Source organism: Nerophis lumbriciformis, linkage group LG29 (genome assembly GCF_033978685.3).
Source record: "Nerophis lumbriciformis linkage group LG29, RoL_Nlum_v2.1, whole genome shotgun sequence".
Lineage (NCBI taxonomy): Eukaryota > Metazoa > Chordata > Actinopteri > Syngnathiformes > Syngnathidae > Nerophis > Nerophis lumbriciformis.
In genome coordinates, this window is record NC_084576.2 from 24,722,754 (window position 1) to 24,748,329 (window position 25,576).

General features: G+C 36.6%; 1 protein-coding gene across 1 annotated transcript; it reads right to left on the reverse strand.

The window, feature by feature from the left end:
* Positions 1-750: 750 nt before the first annotated feature.
* On the reverse strand, positions 751-24,248 carry LOC133571820 (chemokine-like protein TAFA-5). The gene is made up of 4 exons (XM_061924317.1): positions 23,914-24,248; positions 15,674-15,823; positions 12,886-13,013; positions 751-890 (listed from the first exon to the last, which is right to left on the reverse strand). The coding sequence occupies exons 1-4, from the start codon at positions 24,002-24,004 to the stop codon at positions 882-884; spliced, it is 378 nt and encodes a 125-aa protein (XP_061780301.1). The 5' UTR covers positions 24,005-24,248; the 3' UTR covers positions 751-881.
* Positions 24,249-25,576: the final 1,328 nt, after the last annotated feature.

A 25,576-nucleotide genomic window follows, 5' to 3' on the forward strand; every position in this document is an offset into this window, starting at 1 on the left:
ATCATCGTGACGACATTACCATGAAATCATCACTGTGACATTATCATGACATCATCATCGTGACGACATCATGACATCATCACCGTGACATTATCAACGTGACATCATCATCGTGACGACATCATGACATCATCAAGACATCATAATCGTGACATGATAATTGTGACATCATCATCGTGACGACATCAGCAGGCTAGTGTACGAACACATTTTCTTCATGGCCCTTGCCAGCAGTTGGACGTTGGCTGGAGACATCTGTCATGACAAGACGCACGTAAAAGTCTCAGGAACCCATATTTGAAAACAAACAGGAAGTCAGCCATCTTGGATTCTGTCTTGGCCAAAAACAGGGGTGGTACTTTAAGGAACTCCTTAAATAGATCCACAGATACGAGACAGATTGCCGATAGTAAATTGCGAAGGACTTTTGCCTACGCCTTGGGTGGTGGGCGTGGCGTGGCGCCAAACTTCGATCTGATGACTCGCCACAAAACTTTTAACATTTAGAACTCAGCCCCGCCCTTCGTTTGCCGGGAAACGCCAAAAAGAAGCCCCTCCTACTCCTGGTGATTGGGCAGCATCTCAGGCACATGGCGAGTTTAAATATGATTAGCATATGTAAATGTGGGTGTGGCCAGCAGCATTCCAACATGTGCTCGGATTTAGTACTTCGGAAACTGTTTGTGCGTACAACGTTGATCCTCACGGAAAATGTCGTTACGGTCCGCATATTCTTGAACGTTGTCCTCGCTAGTACCTCACGCACTTGTTGTCGCTGGCTCTTTGCCGTGGACTCAACTTTTCCCCGGGAAGGTGAACCTCGACAGGAATCTTCTTGTCCGAGTGTTGACTGAGACGGACGGCGGTCATGTTACTTCCTGTCAGGAGACCTGCGAGACACGAGTAACCGAAGGAGGAACAAGAAGTCAAAGATTAGAAACATGCGGAGTTCTTTGGTTGTGGCAAAATGTATATTTTAGTATTCTCTTGTCTAACAAAAAATGTGGTCTAGTAACAGTCCTCATGTGATTTATGTTGTATTGCTGCTTTTTTTAATTTTTATTTTATTTTTTTACTGAAAGACAATCCTATATCTCCCTGCTGATTCCTCTGGTCCCAAAGAGATGGGATTTGTTTGTTTTTTTTGTGTGTGATTGATGCTGTATTACTGCCTTTTCCATGTTTAACCAAAACATGCCTGTTCACAATCAGATAGTCGACCATTCCGCCCCAAACACCCCTCTCTCGTCTCACATTCCAAGGCGGACATAAAGATCTGAAACTTTTTCTTTATCTTTGATGTTGATGAAGCATATGCACATTTCTTAAACACGTTCATAATACTTTATGACAAACATTGTCCAAGGAAACAACTCAGTAGAAAGCATAGAAAGAGCAATCAACCATGGATGACAAAAGGATTAAAAACAGATTGTAATAAGAAGAATACATTATATAGGAAATGTACAACACAAAGAACTACAGAGGCAGAAAATAAGTACAAAACATATAAAAACAAGCTAACTAGCATACTACGAACATGTAGAAAATAATATTACAGTCAATTATTAGACAGAAACAAAAACAATATGAGAGCAACATGGGGCATCCTCAATAGCATTATCAAAAATGGCACTAAGAGGGATTACCCCCAATACTTCTTAGAAGGAAACAAAAATAATGACAACATGAAGGAAGTAGTTGAAAGCTTCAATAATGACTTTGTAAATATTGGACCAAAATTGGAGGAAATGATTCCAGACCCACTTTCAACTGAGGATTATATTGATACCATAGGTAGAAATCCCAACTCAATTGTCAGGTTCAAACACTGATGACATCTATTAAACAGACAAAGAAGCAAGGAATTAAACAGAGACAGAATTATATTCGGCTCAATGAGGAGAAACGCGTACACCTGTACCCTTGTACAGTGTTCCACCACGTTCTGACGAAAGATAATACGCCTCCTCTTTTATTTGGACTTTCCCTGATTACATGGCAACAGCTGTTTCTAAGGGAGGGGGGGTCGTAAACAGTCATCGCCTTTGATTAAAAACAGTTCAAAGAAAAGGTGCCTGTAGGGGAGTCAAGTCCTGTTTCCTCTTCGCTTAGTAGATCTCGGGTCAAGACAAAATCTTCCTGTGGATTACAATAGGAGAAAGAAACCGACGCCTTCATGTCGCTTCCCATCGTACACAGTGGAGTTTTACAAGCCTTTTGCTTGGTAGGATCAAAGACGGCTTTTGTCCTCTCGCAGGGCGAGCGGAACTCAATGTAACACAAAGTTTTGTGATAACTTAGATACAATTATTCTGACATCAATGTTCCTCAATAATGTGACACAGGAGGAAATAGTTCAAATCGTGAAAATATGCAAATCTAAGACTTCAATCGATTGTAATGGAATTGATATGGAAACGATAAAAAAAAAGTTGTTGAAGAGATCTCAGGATCATTAATGTATATTAGCAACCTATCATCTCAAACAGGCAAATACCCAAACAAAATGAAAATAGCTAAAGTTGCACCAATTTATAAGACTGGAGACAAACACCAATTGACAAATTATAGACCTGTTTCTTTACTTCCACAATTTTCTAAAATCATTGAAAAACTGCTCAATAGCAGATTAGAGAGTTTCACAAAGAAAAATAGAATACTCGCTGAGAAGCAATACGGATACAGAGCTAATGTTTCAACTTTGATGGCTTTAATTGAAATGACAAATGTGCGGCAGGAGTGTTTATGGATCTAACTAAAGCATTTGACACAATTAATCACAATATTTTAATAAAAACATTAGAAGGGTATGGCATCAGAGGGTTGAACTGGATTAGAAGTTTGTGGAGGAAAAGTGAGTCAGCACTGCCTGGAGAAGAAAAAGTCACTGTTACCGTCACTGTCCATGGTACTGAGGACGAGCACCAGCGGGCAGGGGCGGGGCATGTGCGGATGGCGAGACACAGCTGGCAGGTGATTAGATTTCACAGGTGGTACGTGTTAATCTAATCATCTGTTGTCTTTAACAGTAAGCGGCAGAGCGAGAGAGAGGATTGGGAGTGACGGTAACGTCACGACATGCCGAAAAACATTTGGAAAAATCTCGTTAAAATCATTCAAACTTTGTTAAACCTGCACGCTCGGCTCTTGTGCCGTGTCTACAGTGGAGCTGCTAGGAAGCCACTTCCACAAAGTTATTTAACCAAATATAATATAAAACATGTGAAGATAAGAGAACACACATCTACAATGCTAAATATATCTTGTGGTGTACCCCAGGGATCAATGCTAGGACCAAAATTGTTCAATCTCCATATAAACGACATTTGTAAAGCAACATAAGATTAAAAGACAGTATTATTCGCGGATTATACAACAGCGTTTTGTTCAGGAGAGAACACACAGAAGCTAACACAAATAATAACAGAAGAAATGAACACATTAAAAAGATGGTTTGACAAAAGCAGACTATCTTTGAATCTCAGTAAAACTAAAATAATGCTATTCGGTAACCGTAGAAGGGAAAGTCCAACACAAATACAAATAGACGGAGTAGACATTGAAAGAGTAAATTAAACCAAATTCCGAGGTATAAGGCTTGATGATAAAATGAACTGGTAACCTCATATAAAAAATATACAACATAAAACTCAACAACTCAAATTGTGATGCATCATGTTGCATGCATGCACGTTCCTAATAAACTCAAACTCAACTCAACAACTCAAATTGTGATGCATCATGTTGCATGCACGCATGTTCCTAATAAACTCAAACTCAACTCAACAACTTAAATTGTGATGCATCATGTTGCATGCATGCATGTTCCTAATAAACTGAACTCAACAACTGAAATTGTGATGCATCATGTTGCATGCATGCATGTTCCTAGTAAACTCAACTCAACAACTCAAATTGTGATGCATCATGTTGCATGCATGCATGTTCCTAATATACTCAACTCAACAACTCAAATTGTGATGCATCATGTTGCATGCATGCATGTTCCTAGTAAACTCAACTCAACAACTCAAATTGTGATGCATCATGTTGCATGCATGCATGTTCCTAATATACTCAACTCAACAACTCAAATTGTGATGCATCATGTTGCATGCATGCATGTTCCTAGTAAACTCAACTCAACAACTCAAATTGTGATGCATCATGTTGCATGCATGCATGTTCCTAATATACTCAACTCAACAACTCAAATTGTGATGCATCATGTTGCATGCATGCATGTTCCTAGTAAACTCAACTCAACAACTCAAATTGTGATGCATCATGTTGCATGCATGCATGTTCCTAATATACTCAACTCAACAACTCAAATTGTGATGCATCATGTTGCATGCATGCATGTTCCTAGTAAACTCAACTCAACAACTCAAATTGTGATGCATCATGTTGCATGCATGCATGTTCCTAATATACTCAACTCAACAACTCAAATTGTGATGCATCATGTTGCATGCACGCATGTTCCTAATAAACTCAAACTCAACTCAACAACTTAAATTGTGATGCATCATGTTGCATGCATGCATGTTCCTAATAAACTGAACTCAACAACTGAAATTGTGATGCATCATGTTGCATGCATGCATGTTCCTAGTAAACTCAACTCAACAACTCAAATTGTGATGCATCATGTTGCATGCATGCATGTTCCTAATATACTCAACTCAACAACTCAAATTGTGATGCATCATGTTGCATGCATGCATGTTCCTAGTAAACTCAACTCAACAACTCAAATTGTGATGCATCATGTTGCATGCATGCATGTTCCTAATATACTCAACTCAACAACTCAAATTGTGATGCATCATGTTGCATGCATGCATGTTCCTAGTAAACTCAACTCAACAACTCAAATTGTGATGCATCATGTTGCATGCATGCATGTTCCTAATATACTCAACTCAACAACTCAAATTGTGATGCATCATGTTGCATGCATGCATGTTCCTAGTAAACTCAACTCAACAACTCAAATTGTGATGCATCATGTTGCATGCATGCATGTTCCTAATATACTCAACTCAACAACTCAAATTGTGATGCATCATGTTGCATGCATGCATGTTCCTAGTAAACTCAACTCAACAACTCAAATTGTGATGCATCATGTTGCATGCATGCATGTTCCTAATATACTCAACTCAACAACTCAAATTGTGATGCATCATGTTGCATGCATGCATGTTCCTAGTAAACTCAACTCAACAACTCAAATTGTGATGCATCATGTTGCATGCATGCATGTTCCTAATATACTCAACTCAACAACTCAAATTGTGATGCATCATGTTGCATGCACGCACGTTCCTAATAAACTCAACTCAACAACTCAAATTGTGATGCATCATGTTGCATGCACGCACGTTCCTAATAAACTCAACTCAACAACTCAAATTGTGATGCATCATGTTGCATGCATGCATGTTCCTAATATACTCAACTCAACAACTCAAATTGTGATGCATCATGTTGCATGCATGCATGTTCCTAGTAAACTCAACTCAACAACTCAAATTGTGATGCATCATGTTGCATGCACGCACGTTCCTAATAAACTCAACTCAACAACTCAAATTGTGATGCATCATGTTGCATGCATGCATGTTCCTAATATACTCAACTCAACAACTCAAATTGTGATGCATCATGTTGCATGCATGCATGTTCCTAGTAAACTCAACTCAACAACTCAAATTGTGATGCATCATGTTGCATGCACGCACGTTCCTAATAAACTCAACTCAACAACTCAAATTGTGATGCATCATGTTGCATGCACGCACGTTCCTAATAAACTCAACTCAACAACTCAAATTGTGATGCATCATGTTGCATGCATGCATGTTCCTAATATACTCAACTCAACAACTCAAATTGTGATGCATCATGTTGCTTGCATGCATGTTCCTAATAAACTCAAACACAACTCAACAACTCACAATGTGATGCATCATGTTGCATGCACGCATGTTCCTAATAAACTCAAACTCAACTCAACAAGTCAAATTGTGATGCATCATGTTGCATGCATGCATGTTCCTAATAAACTAAACTCAACAACTCAAATTGTGATGCATCATGTTGCTTGCATGCATGTTCCTAATAAACTCAAACACAACTCAACAACTCAGAATGTGATGCATCATGTTGCATGCACGCATGTTCCTAATAAACTCAAACTCAACTCAACAAGTCAAATTGTGATGCATCATGTTGCATGCATGCATGTTCCAAATAAACTCAAACTCAACTAAACAACTCAAATTGTGATGCATCATGTTGCATGCATGCATGTTCCTAATAAACTCAAACTCAACTCAACAACTCAATATAGACATTAATGTCGGGAAGTTATCATGACCACACGTTGATATCCACACCGAAATCGCCCCCTTGTGGCAGAAAAGTACAACAGTCGTAACTTCCTCTGACTTGCTCCGATCTTCCTGAAACTTCCGCTGGTGGACATTCAGCATGCGAGACACGACAGGACAGGAAATGTGCAAACTCAGACATTTTGTCCTCGGGAGGCAACATGAAGAGGAACATCTCCCGCCCTGCTGTCCATCTTCACGACCCGCTCCGACAAGACGGCGGCGCTTTTGGAAGGTTTGATTATTCGCGGCTCGTCCGGGAGCGACCAAGCGGGACGCATGTTTGGACTGTTGATGCCGACTGTCAGCAACAACAACACTTTTTCCCACTCTTTCAACGTCCTGCGAAGCCGAAAAAGTATTTTCACGTTATTCTTGTATATTCTTTCATACACTATATTGCCAAAAGTATTTGGCCAACTGCCTTGACTCACATATGAACTTGAAGTGCCATCCCATTCCTAACCCATAGGGTTCAATATGATGTGGGTCCACCTTTTGCAGCTATTACAGCTTCAACTCTTCTGGGAAGGCTGTCCACAAGGTTGCGGGGTGCGTTTATAGGAATTTTCCAGCATTCTTCCAAAAGCGCATTGGTGAGGTCACACACTGATGTTGGTCATTCCAATGCGCCCTCATCTTTGTGTCCTGACGAGCGCACCGCGGGCCACGCCCACAGGCGCTCTCTCTCTCCGCTACGGGCGTGCCTCCTCGCGCCTGCAGACAATCTGCAATCTGCGCACCTGCCCGTGATGAACGAGCTGCCTTCATAAGCCTGCTCAACCTGCCATCCCGTGCCGGAATATAGTCTTCTGTACCGTAAGCCGATACCCAGCTTTATGCTCTCTCTCTCTCTCTCTCTACGTTTCTCCCTCCGTGTTTCATTGTTCTTCCTTGTCGTCCTCCCCAGCAATCTGCCTTCGTCCCCGGTGTGCGCCTCGACTTCTCTTTTGGACTTTGGACTGCCACCCTCGATCCTCGACCTCTCGCATGGACTCGGACTCTGACGCCTCTCTCTCGCCCTGGACCATCTGCCTTGTTTAACAGCTTGTCCTTTATAATGTTGACAAAATAATAGAATGATAAATGACTCAATATGTTACTGCATACGTCAGCAGACTAATTAGGAGCCTTTGTTTGTTTACTTACTACTAAAAGACAAGTTGTCTACTATGTTCACTATTTTATTTAAGGACAAACTTGCAATAAGAAACATATGTTTAATGTACACTAAGATTTTTTGTTAAAATAAAGCCAATAATGCCATTTTTTGTGGTGCCCTTTATTTAGAAAAGTATCAAAACATATTTTGGTTCCGGCACCAAAATATTGGTATCGGGACAACCCCCTAATTCTAAAACGTAAATAAACACCAGCAAGAGGTGGCTAACAATGCAGCTAATGGGGATTCGATCTGTTCCGCCTACAAAGCGCTCTAAGGTTTTTTTATACACACTGTAAGTATATATATATATAGTGTAGCAACATTCATAATAACATGCAATATTTACATATTTTGATCATTTTAAGCAACACAACGTTCACTTTTCCTTCAACAACAACACTACTAATCATGGTAGACAACAAAGACTTATTTTGGACAAATGATCATCCATGAAGTTATGTTTTTAATCCTGTATATAAAGAGGATAAGATACAAGTTTTAGGAACTGTGTGCTAAGAAAATCCAGCAAGTAGTAGTATTGCTAAGTGTCCATTTTCTACCGCTTGTCCCTTTCGGAATAAAGGGGGGTGTTATTGCTAAGTGCTGAACAAGAAATAAAAACTACCAACATAATAAAAAAATCACTTTCTGTACAATGTCTGCTCTCACTGGGATGTTTATATCTTTCAGCACAAGACTTGTGTTCTTACCTTAGATGAGGAATGTGTCACTTATTTTGCTGTACTGTTAACTTCCTGTGTTGCGCAGACTTCCAGAAGTCTGCCTTTGGTATTGATTATATTTTTTTTTTTAAACTTTAAATAATCTAAACAGGAGGATGAACTACAAGTATTAGAAGCTGAGTGCCAAGAAAATCCAGCAAAAATACCAACATAATAAAACAACCACTTTCTGTACAATGTCTGCTCTCACTGGGATGTTTATATCTTTCAGCACAAGACTTGTGTTCTTAGCTTTGATTAGGAATTTGTCACAATCCTCACTTATTTTGCTGTACTGTTAACTTCCTGTGTTGTGCAGACTTCCAGAAGTCTGCCTTTGGTATCGATTATATTAAAAAAAAACTTAAAATAATCTAACCAGGAGGATTAACTACAAGTTGTAGAAGCTGTGTGCCAAGGAAATCCAGCAAAAATACCAACATAATAAAACAATCACTTTCTGTACAATGTCTGCTCTCACTGGGATGTTTATATCTTTCAGCACCAGACTTGTGTTCTTAGCTTAGATGAGGAATCCGTCACTTATTGTGCTGTACTGTTAATTTCCTGTGTTGTGCAGACTTCCAGAAGTCTGCCTTTGGTATCGATTATATATTTTTTTCAAACTTTAAATAATCTAAACAGGAGGATGAACTACAAGTTTTAGAAGCTGAGTGCCAAGAAAATCCAGCAAAAATACCAACATAATAAAACAATCACTTTCTGTACAATGTCTGCTCTCACTGGGATGTTTATATCTTTCAGCACCAGACTTGTGTTCTTAGCTTTGATGAGGAATTCATCACAATCCTCACTTATTTTGCTGTACCGTTAACTTATTTGTGTTGTGCAGACTTCCAGAAGTCTGCCTTTGGCATCGATTATATTTAAAAAACTTAAAATAATCCAAACATGAGGATGAACTACAAGTTTTAGAAGCTGTGTGCCAAGAAAATCCAGCAAAAATCCGGCAAACCTACCAACACAATAAAACAATCACTTTCTGTACAAGGTCTGCTCTCACTGGGATGTTTATATCTTTCAGCACCAGACTTGTGTTCTTAGCTTAGATGAGGAATCCGTCACTTATTGTGCTGTACTGTTAACTTCCTGTGTTGTGCAGACTTCCAGAAGTCTGCCTTTGGTATCGATTATATGGTTTTTTTTTTAAACTTTAAATAATCTAAACAGGAGGATGAACTACAAGTTTTAGAAGCTGAGTGCCAAGAAAATCCAGCTAAAATACCAACATAATAAAACAATCACTTTCTGTACAATGTCTGCTCTCACTGGGATGTTTATATCTTTCAGCACAAGACTTGTGTTCTTAGCTTTGATGAGGAATTCGTCACAATCCTCACTTATTTTGCTGTACCGTTAACTTATTTGTGTTGTACAGACTTCCAGAAGTCTGCCTTTGGCATCGATTATATTTCAAAAACTTAAAATAATCCAAACATGAGGAGGAACTGCAAGTTTTAGAAGCTGGGTGCCAAGAAAATCCAGCAAAACTACCAACATAATAAAACAATCACTTTCTGTACAATGTCTGCTCTCACTGGGATGTGTATATCTTTCAGCACAAGACTTGTGTTCTTACCTTAGATGAGGAATGTGTCACTTATTTTGCTGTACTGTTAACTTCCTGTGTTGTGCAGACTTCCAGAAGTCTGCCTTTGGTATCGATTATATTTAAAAAAAAAAAAAAAAAATCCAAACAGGAGGATGAACTACAAGTTTTAGAAGTTGTGTGCCAAGAAAATCCGTCAAAAATATCAACATAATAAAACAACCACTTTCTGTCCAATGTCTGCTCTCACTGGGATGTTTATATCTTTCAGCACCAGACTTGTGTTCTTAGCTGTGATGTGGAATTCGTCACAATCCTCACTTATTTTGCTGTACCGTAAATTTATTTGTGTTGTGCAGACTTCCAGAAGTCTGCCTTTGGTATCGATTATATTTAAAAAAACTTAAAAGAATCCAAACAGGAGGATGAACTACAAGTTTTAGAAGCTCTGTGCCAAGAAAATCCAGCAAAAATCCAGCAAAACTACCAACACAATAAAACAATCACTTTCTGTACAAGGTCTGCTCTCACTGGGATGTTTATATCTTTCAGCACCAGACTTGTGTTCTTAGCTTAGATGAGGAATCCGTCACTTATTTTGCTGTACTGTTAACTTCCTGTGTTGTGCAGACTTCCAGAAGTCTGCCTTTGGTATCGATTATATGTTGTTGTTTTTAACTTTAAATAATCTAAACAGGAGGATGAACTACAAGTTTTAGAAGCTGAGTGCCAAGAAAATCCAGCAAAAATACCAACACAATAAAACAATCACTTTCTGTACAAGGTCTGCTCTCACTGGGATGTTTATATCTTTCAGCACAAGACTTGTGTTCTTAGCTGTGATGAGGAATTTGTCACAATCCTCACTTATTTTGCTGTACTGTTAACTTTTTTGTGTTGTGCAGACTTCCAGAACTCGACCTTTGGTATAGATTATATTTTCTTTTCAAACTTAATAATCTAAACAGGAGGATGAACTACAAGTATTAGAAGCCATGTGCCAAGAAAATCCAGCAAAAATCCAGCAAAACCACCAACACAATAAAACAATCACTTCCTGTACAATGTCTGCTTTCACTGGGATGTTTATATCTTTCAGCACCAGACTTGTGTTCTTAGCTTTGATGAGGAATTTGTCACAATCCTCACTTATTTTGCTGTACTGTTAACTTCCTGTGTTGTGCAGACTTCCAGAAGTCCGCCTTTGGTATCGATTATATTTAAAAAAAAAAAAAAAAAAAAACTTAAAATAATCTAAACAGGAGGATGAACTACAGGTTTTAGAAGCTGTGTGCCAAGAAAATCCAGGAAAAATACCAACATAATAAAACAATCACTTTCTGTACAATGTCTGCTCTCACTGGGATGTTTATATCTTTCAGCACCAGACTTGTGTTCTTAGCTTAGATGAGGAATCCGTCACTTATTTTGCTGTACTGTTAACTTCCTGTGTTGTGCAGACTTCCAGAAGTCTGCCTTTGGTATCAATTATATTTAAAAAAAACTTAAAATAATCTAAACAGGAGGATGAACTACAAGTTTTAGAAGTTGTGTGCCAAGAAAATCCGTCAAAAATATCAACATAATAAAACAACCACTTTCTGTCCAATGTCTGCTCTCACTGGGATGTTTATATCTTTCAGCACAAGACTTGTGTTCTTAGCTTAAATGAGGAATTTGTCACTTATTTTGCTGTACTGTTAACTTCCTGTGTTGTGCAGACTTCCAGAAGTCTGCCTTTGGTATCGATCATATTAAAAAAAAAACTTAAAATAATCTAAACAGGAGGATGAACTACAAGTTTTAGAAGTTGTGTGCCAAGAAAATCCAGCAAAAATACCAACATAATAGAACAATCACTCTCTGTACAATGTCTGCTCTCACTGGGATGTTTATATCTTTCAGCACCAGACTTGTGTTCTTAGCTGTGATGAGGAATTTGTCACAATCCTCACTTATTTTGCTGTACCGTTAACTTATTTGTGTTGTGCAGACTTCCAGAAGTCCGCCTTTGGTATCGATTATATATTTTTTTAAACTTAAAATAATCCAAACAGGAGGATGAACTACAAGTTTTAGAAGCTGTGTGCCAAGAAAATCCAGCAAAAATACCAACATAATAAAACAATCGCTTTCTGTACAATGTCTGCTCTCACTGGGATGTTTATATCTTTCAGCACCAGACTTGTGTTCTTAGCTTAGATGAGGAATCCGTCACTTATTGTGCTGTACTGTTAACTTCCTGTGTTGTGCAGACTTCCAGAAGTCTGCCTTTGGTATCGATTATATATTTTTTTCAAACTTTAAATAATCTAAACAGGAGGATGAACTACAAGTTTTAGAAGCTGAGTGCCAAGAAAATCCAGCAAAAATACCAACATAATAAAACAATCACTTTCTGTACGATGTCTGCTCTCACTGGGATGTTTATATCTTTCAGCACCAGACTTGTGTTCTTAGCTTAGATGAGGAATCCGTCACTTATTGTGCTGTACTGTTAACTTCCTGTGTTGTGCAGACTTCCAGAAGTCTGCCTTTGGTATCGATTATATAAAAAAACAAAAAACTTAACAGAATCCGAACAGTTTTTTCAGACAATGAAATAATTGGATTTTTGAATAATAATGTTAGTTTTGCAGAAACATGTTTAGGGTTGAACAGTTTGAGAGTGTGACCACGAATTGATTACGTGGACCCCGACTTAAAGAAGTTGAAAAACGTATTCGGGTGTTACCATTTAGTGGTCAATTGTAGGGAATATGTACTGAACCGTGCAATCTACTAATAAAAGTTTCAATCAATCAATCAACCAATCAATCAATCAAAGTGTCATCAGTGTAGCAGTGGAATGATACAGTAAGAATAATGTAAAAAAAACAGCAGGGGATGTAGACGTCTGCCCTGCGGGACTCCTCCCATTAGAATGCATGAACTGCAGATGTTCACTTCAAAGTGTCAGATTGAGAAAGAATAAATACATCGTAAGTCAACCACAAGCTGAGCCAGCTGACCAAGGAGTCTCACCGTGGTGGTCTTGACTCGGCCTCCTGGCTGCGTGCAGGTCCAGCCCGACTGGTTGAGGAGGAGGTGGCAGTCCTCGTGGTCCAAACATGGACCCATGAGACACCACTGGCGACTGGAGACGATGTCCACTGAGGAGAGGAGACACCATACAAGTGTTACTCACTAAGCATTTAAACATTTAAAGAAAAACTAGCAATGCAGTTGAAACACAACAAGATTGTCAGCCAATCATAACAATGTTGTCACTTATTGATCCTTTCTACACACCTGCTTTGTTTTTGTTGTAGAATTATGACTCTTTTGTTTGTAAAATCACACATGATGTCATTTTCTCAATAGAATCAATGTGGAAGTTATCAGTATTAGACAGGGGAATAAAATTAGGATGAAATCAACTCGGCTTCTTCCTACTTCTCTTCACATGTGTTGAGTTGTGCAAACATACAGTATGATGTGCTTTATTCTCACTTCTTTGATGTCTGAAACATCTGAACCATGCCATACCATGCCATGCCATACCAAACCATATTACACCATACCCTACATACTATACTATACCATGCCATATCATACCATATTATACCATACCATATTATACCATACCGTACATACTATACTATACCATGCCATACCATACCATATTATACTATATCGTACATACTATACTATACCATGCCATACCATACCATATTATACCATACCGTACATACTATACTATACCCTGCCATACCATACCATATTATACCATACCGTACCATACCATACATACTATACTATACCATGCCATACTATGACAAATTATACCATACCGTACTATACCATGTATACTAAACTATACCATACTATACATACTATACTATACTATACTATACCATGCCATACTATACCATACATACTATACTATACTATACTATACCATGCCATACCATACCATAACATATCATACCATACATACTATACTGTACTATACCATACCATACCATACCATACCATACCGTACCATACCATACCATACTATACTATACTATACCATGCCATACCATACCATATTTACTCAACTATATCATGCCATACCATACCATAACATATCATACCATACATACTATACTGTACTATACCACGCCATACTATACCATACCATACTATACTATACCATGCCATACCATACCATATTTACTAAACTATATCATGCCATACCATACCATAACATATCATACCATACATACTATACTGTACTATACCACGCCATACCATACCATACCATACCATACCATACCATACTATACCATACCATAGCATACTATACCATACCATACCATATTATACCGTACCGTACCATACATACTAAACTATACCGTGCTATACCATACCAAGTTATACCATACCATACCATACTATACTATACTATGCCAGACTATACGATACCATACCATACAAGACCATATTAAACCATACAATACATGCTACACCATACCATGCCATACATACTATACTATACCACGTAATACCATATTATATATACCGTACCATACCATATATACTATACTAAACTATACCATGCCATACCATACCAGATTATACCATACCGTTCTATACCATACATGCTATTCTATATTGTAACATGCCATACCATACCATATTATACTGTACCATACCATAGATACTAAACTATACCATGCCATACATACTATACTTTACTATACTATACTATACTATACTATACTATACTATACCATACCATACCATGCCATACCATACATACCATGCCATACCATACCACACATACTATACTATACCATGCCATACATACTATACTGTACCATGCCATACCATGTTATACCACACCGTATCAAACCATACATACCATACTAAATTATACCATATCATACCAAGTTATACTATACCGTACCATACCATACCATACCATACGATGTCATACCATAACATACCATATTATACCATACCATACGATACCATACATACTATACTACACCATGCCATACCATATGATACTATAGCATACAATACTATACATATTATACTAAACTATATCATAAATACCATACCGTACCATACATACTATACTAAACTATACCATACATACTATATCATGCATACTATACCATACAAACTATATCAAACTATAACACACATACTATACAATACCATACCATACAATACCATACCATACCATACCATACCATACCATACCATACCATACCATACCATACCATACTATAGCATGCCATACTATAGCATGCCATACTTTACATACGTACTATACCATACAAACTATATGAAACTATACCATAAATACTACATACTAAACTTTCAGTAAAATAGGAAAAACTTTTGGTAAAATAAGGAAAACTTTCAGTAAAATAGGGAAAATGTTTGGGAAAATAATGAAAACTTTAGGGAATATAACAAAAACCTCTAGGAAAATAAGGTAAAATTGAGGAAAATAAGGAAAACCTTTTGGGGGGAAATGAAAAATGAGGTAAAAAAAGTGACGAGGATGGCTGAAGCTGGGATCGAACCTGGAACCTTCAGGTTGCTGGCACAGCCGCTCTACCAACCTTGCCACACCGCTAAACATGAGGCTTGACTGCCATCCTCGATTCAAGTGGACTAAAACCACTAAAACAAGTTCTCCTTGTCGCAGAACAGCACATGGAGCACAGTTTGCGCCCAATAAGTGGTTGTGGAATACTGCCAACTTCGCTCCATGTTGATGTGTGCATGAAGCTAGCGCCATCAGATGGCACTGACTCCAACGTCGTCTTACCGTCCACGCAGGCCGGCCTGGCTCGCACAGTTCCTGCGATCTGTCCTTTCCTGCAGGCACAGCGGGTCGTCTGCCGGGCGATGGTCCTTCTGGGCTGACTGCTGTCCCGGTCCATCATAACCACCTCGCAACTTCCGCTCGACAGGTGACCTGAAAAAGACGCACAATTTACGTCAAACTACCAACACAGTGTCGCACAAACTCATCATTTTGTGTCATCATGTCTGTGATGACATTGTAGTATCTGTTAACATGTTAAGACACATGTTTTTCAAGTGCTGTGTGTTTTACACACTCATCATTCTGTGCCATCACTTCTGTAGTGACCTTGTAGTATCTGTTACCATGGGATAAAACATGTTTTTAAAGTGCTGTGTTTACGGGCTGGGAAAAATAAGTAAACTTTTGGTAAAATACGGAACATTTTTGGGAAAATAAGAATTTTTTTTGGTAAGATAAGGAAAACCTTTCGTAAAATAGGGAAATTTTGAGGAAAAATTAAGAAAACTTTTGGTAAAATAAGAAAAACTTTCAGTAATATAAGGGAAACTTTTGGGAAAATGAGGACAACTTTGGGGAAAATAAGAAAAAGTTTGAGAAAATAAGAAAAAACGTTTGGGAAAGTAAGGTAACGTTTGGAAAAATAAGTAAAATTTGGGTAAAATACGGAAAATTTGGGGGGAAATAAGAAAAACTTTTCGTAAAATAAGGAAAACCTTTAGTAAAACAGGGAAATTTAGAGGAAAAATAAAGAAAACTTTTGGTAAAATAAGAAAAACGTTCAGTGATATAAGGGAAACTTTTGGGGAAAAAGGGAGAGCTTTGGGAAAAATAAGAAAAAGTTTGAGAAAATAAGAAAAAACTTTTGGAAAAACAAGTAAAATTTTGGTAAAATACGGAAAATGTTGCAGAAAATAAGAAAAAACTTTTGGGAAAGTATGGAAAACTTTTGGAAAAATAAGTAAAATGTTGGTAAAATACGGAAAATATTGCGGAAAATAAGAAAAACATTTGGTAAATCAAGAAAAGCCTTTAGTAAAATAGGGAAATTTTGAGGAAAAATAAAGAAAACCTTTGGTAAAAAGGGTAAAACTTTTAGGAAAATAAGGAAAACTTTTGGAAAAATAAGGAAAACTTTCAGTAAAATAAAGTAAACTCTTGGGAAAATGAGAATAATTTTGGGGAAAATAAAGAAACCTTTGAGAAAATTGTGCAGAAAGCAGTTGAAATATTAATGAGGTGTATTAGCATAAGCACATTAGCACCTTTGTGTCTACTGCAATGTAGCCTGGAGGTAAACTTTCAGGATCATTACCAAAACTTTTGTTAAATAAGGAAAACTTTTCGAAAAATAAGTAAAAATTTGGTAAAATACGGACCATTTTGGAGAAAATAAGAAAAACTTTTACCAAAGGTTTCAATATGTTTATCTTCTCAATTTTCATTATTAGCAATAATTGTTCATGATACTCCTTTAAGATGTGTATAATTTAATGTAAAATAAGGAAAAACCTTTAGTAAAATAAAAATAAACTTTCTGTAAAATGAGGTCAACTTTTCGGAAAATAAGTAACGTTTTTGGAAAAATAAGGAAAACTTTTGGTAAAATACGGGAAAATTGGGCAAACTAAAAAATCTTTTGAGAAAATAAAGGAAAATTGAGGAAAACAAGAGAAACTTTTGGAAAAACCTGAAAAATAAGGTGAAATTGTGGAAAAATTAGGAAAAAAATTCTGTTAATTAAGGGAAAATTGGGCAAAAAAAGGGAACTTTGGGGAAAATAAGGTAAAATTGCGAAATATGTGGAAAATATTTGGGTAAAAATAAAGAAAACATTTGTGAAAATAAGGAAAAAATGTGTGAAAATAAGGAAAACTCTGTAGACTAAAAGAAATAAGAGAAACTAAGTGATACTTCTGGAAAATAAGAATCATTTGGGGGAAAATAAAGGAACCTTGGTGAAAATTGTGCAGAAAGCAGGTGAAGGATGGTGCCACTAATGAATGACTAATGAGGCGTATTAGCAAAATTAGCATAATCGCATTAGCACCTTTGTGTTTGCTGCATCGTAGCCTGGAGGCGAGGCGGACGCTAATTAGCGAGCCAATTGCATCTCCTGTGCTCAATGAACTCATCATGCTCTCGTGTCACTATCAGTCTGATGTGGTCCTCCTGGACTGGATCTTCTACGGCTGTCACTGGACTAGTGCTACAGCACTTCAAGTAGTACTACAGTACTTCAAGTAGTACTACAGTACACACTCGTACTAGTAGCAGGTCAGAAAGGATTGCGTGCATCTTGAATATATATATATATATATATATATATATATATATATATATATATATATATATATATATATATATATATATAAAACGGCTGGATGGCGGAAGAAGGCTGCAGCAGAAAAGGGTCCCCAGTCGACTTGGACTCCATGCCACTGGACCCTGACCCGGATCTGTCAAGGATCGTGTGGTGACTGTGCACCAGTCTCCCCACGTAAAACAAAGTCACGCACAGGCATCCTCCATAAAGGGATACACCCCTACCAGGAGGACCGTCATACTCGCTTTGAGTGACCACCGATGATTGATATATATATATATATATATATATATATATATATATATATATATATATATATATATATATATATATATATATATATATATATGTTGAGGAAGTTAGCATATGCAACATACCAAGTTATATGAATGTGAGGTGTAAGGCAGCTAATTTAAGTTAGCATGTTAACAGTTAGCATGTGTGACGTACCAAGTTATTTGAATCTGAAATGTATGGCAGCAAATTTGGCGAAAAAAAGTTAGCATTCTAACAGTTAGCATATGTAACGTACCAAGTTATGTGTCTCTGAAGTGTAAGGCAGCAAATTTGGCTAAAAAACGTTAGCATTCTAACAGTTAGCATATGCAACATACCAAGTTATGTGTCTCTGAGGTCTAAGGCAACAAATTTGGCTACAAAAGTTAGCATTCTAACAGTTAGCATATGTAACGTACCAAGTTACGTGTCTCTGAGGTGTACGGCAGCAAATTTAGCCAACAAATTAGCATTCTAACAGTTAGCATATGTAACGTACCAAGTTATTTGAATCTGAAATGTATGGCAGCAAATTTGGCCAAAAAAGTTAGCATTCTAACAGTTAGCATATGTAACGTACCAAGTTATGTGTCTCTGAAGTGTAAGGCAGCAGATTTGGCTAAAAAAAGTTAGCATTCTAACAGTTAGCATATGCAACGTACAAAGTTATGTGTCTCTGAGGTCTAAGGCAACAAATTTGGCTAAAAAAGTTAGCATTCTAACAGTTAGCATATGTAACGTACCAAGTTATGTGTCTCTGAGGTGTAAGGCAGCAAATTTGGCTAAAAAAAAGTTAGCATTCTAACAGTTAGCATATGTAACGTACCAAGTTATGTGTCTCTGAGATGTAAGGCAGCAAATTTGGCCAAAAAAGTTAGCATTCTAACAGTTAGCATATGCAACGTACCAAGTTATGTGTCTCTGAGGTGTAAGGCAGCAAATTTGGCTAAAAAAAAGTTAGCATTCTAACAGTTAGCATATGTAACGTACCAAGTTATGTGTCTCTGAGGTGTAAGGCAGCAAATTTGGCCAAAAAAGTTAGCATTCTAACAGTTAGCATATGCAACGTACCAAGTTATGTGTCTCTGAGGTGTAAGGCAGCAAATTGGCCAAAAAAGTTAGCATTCTAACAGTTAGCATATGTAATGTACCAAGTTATGTGTCTCTGAGGTGTACAGCAGCAAATTTGGCTAAAAAAAGTTAGCATTCTAACAGTTAGCATATGTAACGTACCGGGTTATGTGTCTCTGAGGTGTAAGGCAGCAAAATTGGCCAAAAAAAGTTAGCATTCTAACAGTTAGCACATGTAACGTACCAAGTTATGTGTCTCTGAGATGTAAGGCAGCAAATTTGGCCAAAAAAAGTTAGCATTCAAATAGTTAGCATATGTAACGTACCAAGTTATGTGTCTCTGAGGTGTAAGGCAGCAAATTTGGCTAAAAAAAAGTTAGCATTCTAACAGTTAGCATATGTAACGTACCAAGTTATGTGTCTCTGAGGTGTAAGGCAGCAAATTTGGCCAAAAAAGTTAGCATTCTAACAGTTAGCATATGTAACGTACCAAGTTATGTGTCTCTGAGGTGTAAGGCAGCAAATTGGCCAAAAAAGTTAGCATTCTAACAGTTAGCATATGTAATGCACCAAGTTATGTGTCTCTGAGGTGTACAGCAGCAAATTTGGCTAAAAAAAAGTTAGCATTCTAACAGTTAGCATATGTAACGTACCGAGTTATGTGTCTCTGAGGTGTAAGGCAGCAAAATTGGCCAAAAAAAGTTAGCATTCTAACAGTTAGCACATGTAACGTACCAAGTTATGTGTCTCTGAGATGTAAGGCAGCAAATTTGGCCAAAAAAAGTTAGCATTCAAACAGTTAGCATATGTAACGTACCAAGTTATGTGTCTCTGAGGTGTAAGGCAGCAAATTTGGCCAAAAAAGTTAGCATTCAAACAGTTAGCATATGTAACGTACCAAGTTACGTGTCTCTGAGGTGTACGGCAGCAAATTTAGCCAAAAAAATTAGCATTCTAACAGTTAGCATATGTAACGTACCAAGTTATTTGAATCTGAAATGCATGGCAGCAAATTTGGCCAAAAAAGTTAGCATTCTAACAGTTAGCATATGTAACGTACCAAGTTATGTGTCTCTGAAGTGTAAGGCAGCAAATTTGGCTAAAAAAAGTTAGCATTCAAACAGTTAGCATATGCAACGTACAAAGTTATGTGTCTCTGAGGTCTAAGGCAACAAATTTGGCTAAAAAAGTTAGCATTCTAACAGTTAGCATATGTAACGTACCAAGTTATGTGTCTCTGAGGTGTAAGGCAGCAAATTTGGCTAAAAAAAAGTTAGCATTCTAACAGTTAGCATATGTAACGTACCAAGTTATGTGTCTCTGAGATGTAAGGCAGCAAATTTGGCCAAAAAAGTTAGCATTCTAACAGTTAGCATATGCAACGTACCAAGTTATGTGTCTCTGAGGTGTAAGGCAGCAAATTTGGCTAAAAAAAAGTTAGCATTCTAACAGTTAGCATATGTAACGTACCAAGTTATGTGTCTCTGAGGTGTAAGGCAGCAAATTTGGCCAAAAAAGTTAGCATTCTAACAGTTAGCATATGCAACGTACCAAGTTATGTGTCTCTGAGGTGTAAGGCAGCAAATTGGCCAAAAAAGTTAGCATTCTAACAGTTAGCATATGTAACGTACCAAGTTATGTGTCTCTGAGGTGTACAGCAGCAAATTTGGCTAAAAAAAAGTTAGCATTCTAACAGTTAGCATATGTAACGTACCGAGTTATGTGTCTCTGAGGTGTAAGGCAGCAAAATTGGCCAAAAAAAGTTAGCATTCTAACAGTTAGCACATGTAACGTACCAAGTTATGTGTCTCTGAGATGTAAGGCAGCAAATTTGGCCAAAAAAAGTTAGCATTCAAACAGTTAGCATATGTAACGTACCAAGTTATGTGTCTCTGAGGTGTAAGGCAGCAAATTTGGCCAAAAAAGTTAGCATTCTAACAGTTAGCATATGTAACGTACCAAGTTATGTGTCTCTGAGGTGTAAGGCAGCAAATTTGGCCAAAAAAGTTAGCATTCAAACAGTTAGCATATGTAACATACCAAGTTATGTGTCTCTGAGGTGAAAGGCAGCAAATTTGGCCAAAAAAGTTAGCATTCTAACAGTTAGCATATGTAACGTACCAAGTTATGTGTCTCTGAGATGTAAGGCAGCAAATTTGGCTAAAAAAAAGTTAGCATTCTAACAGTTAGCATATGTAACGTACCAAGTTATGTGCCTCTGAGGTGTAAGGCAGCAAAATTGGCCAAAAAAAGTTAGCATTCTAACAGTTAGCATATGTAACATACCAAGTTATGTGTCTCTGAGGTGAAAGGCAGCAAATTTGGCCAAAAAAGTTAGCATTCTAACAGTTAGCATATGTAACGTACCAAGTTATGTGTCTCTGAGATGTAAGGCAGCAAATTTGGCTAAAAAAAAGTTAGCATTCTAACAGTTAGCATATGTAACGTACCAAGTTATGTGTCTCTGAGGTGTAAGGCAGCAAGTTTGGCCAAAAAAGTTAGCATTCTAACAGTTAGCATATTTAACGTACCGAGTTATGTGTTCCTGAGGTGTAAGGCAGCCATTTTGGCCAAAGAAAGTTAGCATTCTAACAGTTAGCATATTTAACGTACCAAGTTATGTGTCACTGAGGTGTAAGGCAGCAAATTTGGCTAAAAAAAGTTAGCATTCTAACAGTTAGCATATGTAACGTACCAAGTTATGTGTCTCTGAGATGTAAGGCAGCAAATTTGGCTAAAAAAAGTTAGCATTCTAACAGTTAGCATATGTAATGTACCAAGTTATGTGTCTCTGAGGTGTAAGGAAGCAAATTTGGCCAAAAAAGTTAGCATTCAAACAGTTAGCATATGTAACGTACCAAGTTATGTGTCTCTGAGGTGTAAGGGAGCAAAATTGGCCAAAAAAAGTTAGCATTCTAACAGTTAGCATATGTAACCGAGGAAAACATGCTAGCATACGCGGACTACAAATCCATTTTAATAATGAGATAAATCAATGATGACTGCCCGACTGAGCAAGGAAATTAATAGATTAGATTCGATTTATTTATATAACACTTTTCTAGAAGGCCAACATGTTTAACACTAAAAACCCATCATTCATTCACAAACTCCTCATTCACACAATCATGGTGGTAAGCTACCTTTGTAGCCACACAACAAACACTATGAACACTCTATATACAGTACACTGCATGCACACAACATACACACTATGTACACACTATATACAAACTATCTACACCCTATATACAAACTATCCACACACTATATGCAGTACACTGTATGCACACTATATACACACTACAAACACACTGCATACACACTATATACACACTATATACTCTCTATATATACACACTATATACACAATATATATGCACACTATATATACACAATATACACATTATATACAAGATATATATGCACACTATATACACTCTATATACACACTATATAAACACAATATACACACTATATGCACGTTATATATACACACAATACACATTATGTATGCCGGCTATATACACTCTGTATACACACTATATAAAAACAATATACATGCTATATTCACACAATATACACACTATATACACGTTATATATACACACGATGCATATTATGTATGCAGGCTATATACACTCTATATACACACAATATCCACACATTATACACGCAATGTACATACTATATACCCACAATATCTACACTATATACACACTATTCACACACTATATACAGTATATACACACACTATATATACTCTATATACCCACACTAAATACACACTATATACACGTTATATATGCAAACTATATACTTATTATATATGCACACTATATACACACTATATGAACTCCATTTACACACAATATACACACTATATAAACTCTATATACACACAATATACCCACTATATACACACAGTATATACACTATATTTACACCATATACACGTTATATATACACACTATGTACACGTTATATATGCACACTATATACCTATATGCACACTATATACACACTATATACACACTACATACACTTCATATATGCACACTATTATATATGCACACTATATACACACTATATACACACTATAAACATACAATATACGCACTGTATACACACTATATACACGTCATACATACACACTATATACACACAATATACGCACTGTATACACACTATATACACATCATACATACACACTATATACACTCTATATATACACAATAAACACACAATATGTATATATATATATATATATATATATATATATATATATATATATATATATATATATATATATATATATATATATATATACTGCATATATATATATATATATATATATATATATATACAGTATATATGTATATATATATATATATATATATATATATATATATATATATATATATATATATATATATATATATATATATATATATATATATATATATATATATATATATATATATATATAATTATTATATATTTATTCACACTTGCTGACTTGGACTTCCTGTCCAAGAGTTCTAGAAGGTCCTGCAGGAGATCTTACCTTGGTGGAGAATGTGTTTGTGGAGGACAGCGACGAGGAGCAGGCACAACCCTGCGGCTGTAAGCGACCTCCGCAGCCGGAGGGGCAGCATGTGGGGAGGCTGGTAGTCCTGTAGTCCTGAGTCCAAGAGTGGACTTAGTCCGAGGACGGAGTGTCGTCACAGAAGAACATCATGAGCGCACCAGCCTGAGGGACAATCCAGACGTCTCAAGCTGCTCCACACTCATTCGCCTCTCCCGCTCCATGAGGACTGGGACCATGAGGACCAGGACCATGAGGACCAGGACCATGAGGACCGGGACCATGAGAGGATGAAGCTGCCGAGCCTGCTGGAAGATGAGGAATACACTGCTCCTCTCTTGCTCATGTACGTACACACACACACACACACACACACACACACACACACACACACACACACACACACACACACACACACACACACACACACATTCTTGTATTTCTTACCTTCTTGAGACCTGAGAAAAATGCCTACCTCTTAAGGACCACCCTTTCTAGATATATATATATAGATTAGCATTTACAACATTAGTAATATATACAAACAATGCAAATGTAAGAAAGCTTGTTGTGAAAAATTAGTTGGAATATCACAAGAAAAAGGTCACAATTTCACAAGAAAAACTTAGAATTTCGTCATTTTACTCAACGCAAGTCAAAAACTGAACATTTGTGCAATATTTTGATACAAGTTGGAATTTTACTCAATATGTTCGCAACTTTACAAGAAAAGCTTAACATTTTTACAATTTTAAAGTTGTTTTATTTGACGAAAAGGGCATTAAACTAACAAAAAAACATACAAACTAATAAAAACGTATAATTGCTGAAGTTGATCTAGAGATTTTAGTGTTGAAAGTAAAAAAAAAAAAGACTTATTTTTCACACTTTTATGAGTGGGACCCTTCTGGGTCCCCAATAATTTTAGTGTTGTTGTTTTTTAACTATCAATGCTCAAAAAACAATAATGAATCAAAATCAATTTTGTTTTACTAACATATTTAAGGCTCTAATTATTTCACATCCAAAATATTCCACTTTAAAAAAAATTGGGGGAAAATATTGCATATTTTGTGTGTTTGCCATAAAAAACTATTTATGACTTATTTGAACACTTTTATGAGTGGGACCCTTCTGGGTCCCCAATCATTTTAGTGTTGTTTTTTTTAACTATCAATGCTCAAAAATAATAATGAATCAAAATCAATTTAGTTTTACTGACATATTTAAGGCTCCAATTATTTCACGTCAAATATTCCACTTTGGAAAAAAATTTCGGGAAAACATTTCAATTTTATGAAAAGAGTCGTAATTTTACTCGACAAAAGTCACAATTTTATAAGAAAACTTTAAAATTTTGGCAATATTATGATAATAATTGGAATTTTTACCTGGCAAAATTATGACAAAAGTCACAATTTTACTCCAAAAATGTCACTATTTTACAAGAACAACAACAAAAATTGGCAATATTTTGATAAAAGTCACAATTTTATTTTAAAAAAATGTTTTTAATTTAGGCAATATTATATTAATAATTGGAATTTTTACTTGGCAAAATTATAACAAAAGTCACAATTTTATTCCAAAAATGTCACTATTTTAGAAGAACAACAAAAAAATTGGCAATATTGTGATAAAA

Bases quoted from the DNA above. Each gene is read 5' to 3' on its own strand.
- LOC133571820 (XM_061924317.1), bottom strand. From the start codon at position 24,004: ATGCTGCCCCTCCGGCTGCGGAGGTCGCTTACAGCCGCAGGGTTGTGC. The intron at 15,824-23,913 runs GTAAGATCTCCT...CGTCTTTTTCAG, and splicing joins CAAACACATTCTCCACCAAG to GTCACCTGTCGAGCGGAAGT. The intron at 13,014-15,673 runs GTAAGACGACGT...TCCTCTCCTCAG, and splicing joins CAGGCCGGCCTGCGTGGACG to TGGACATCGTCTCCAGTCGC.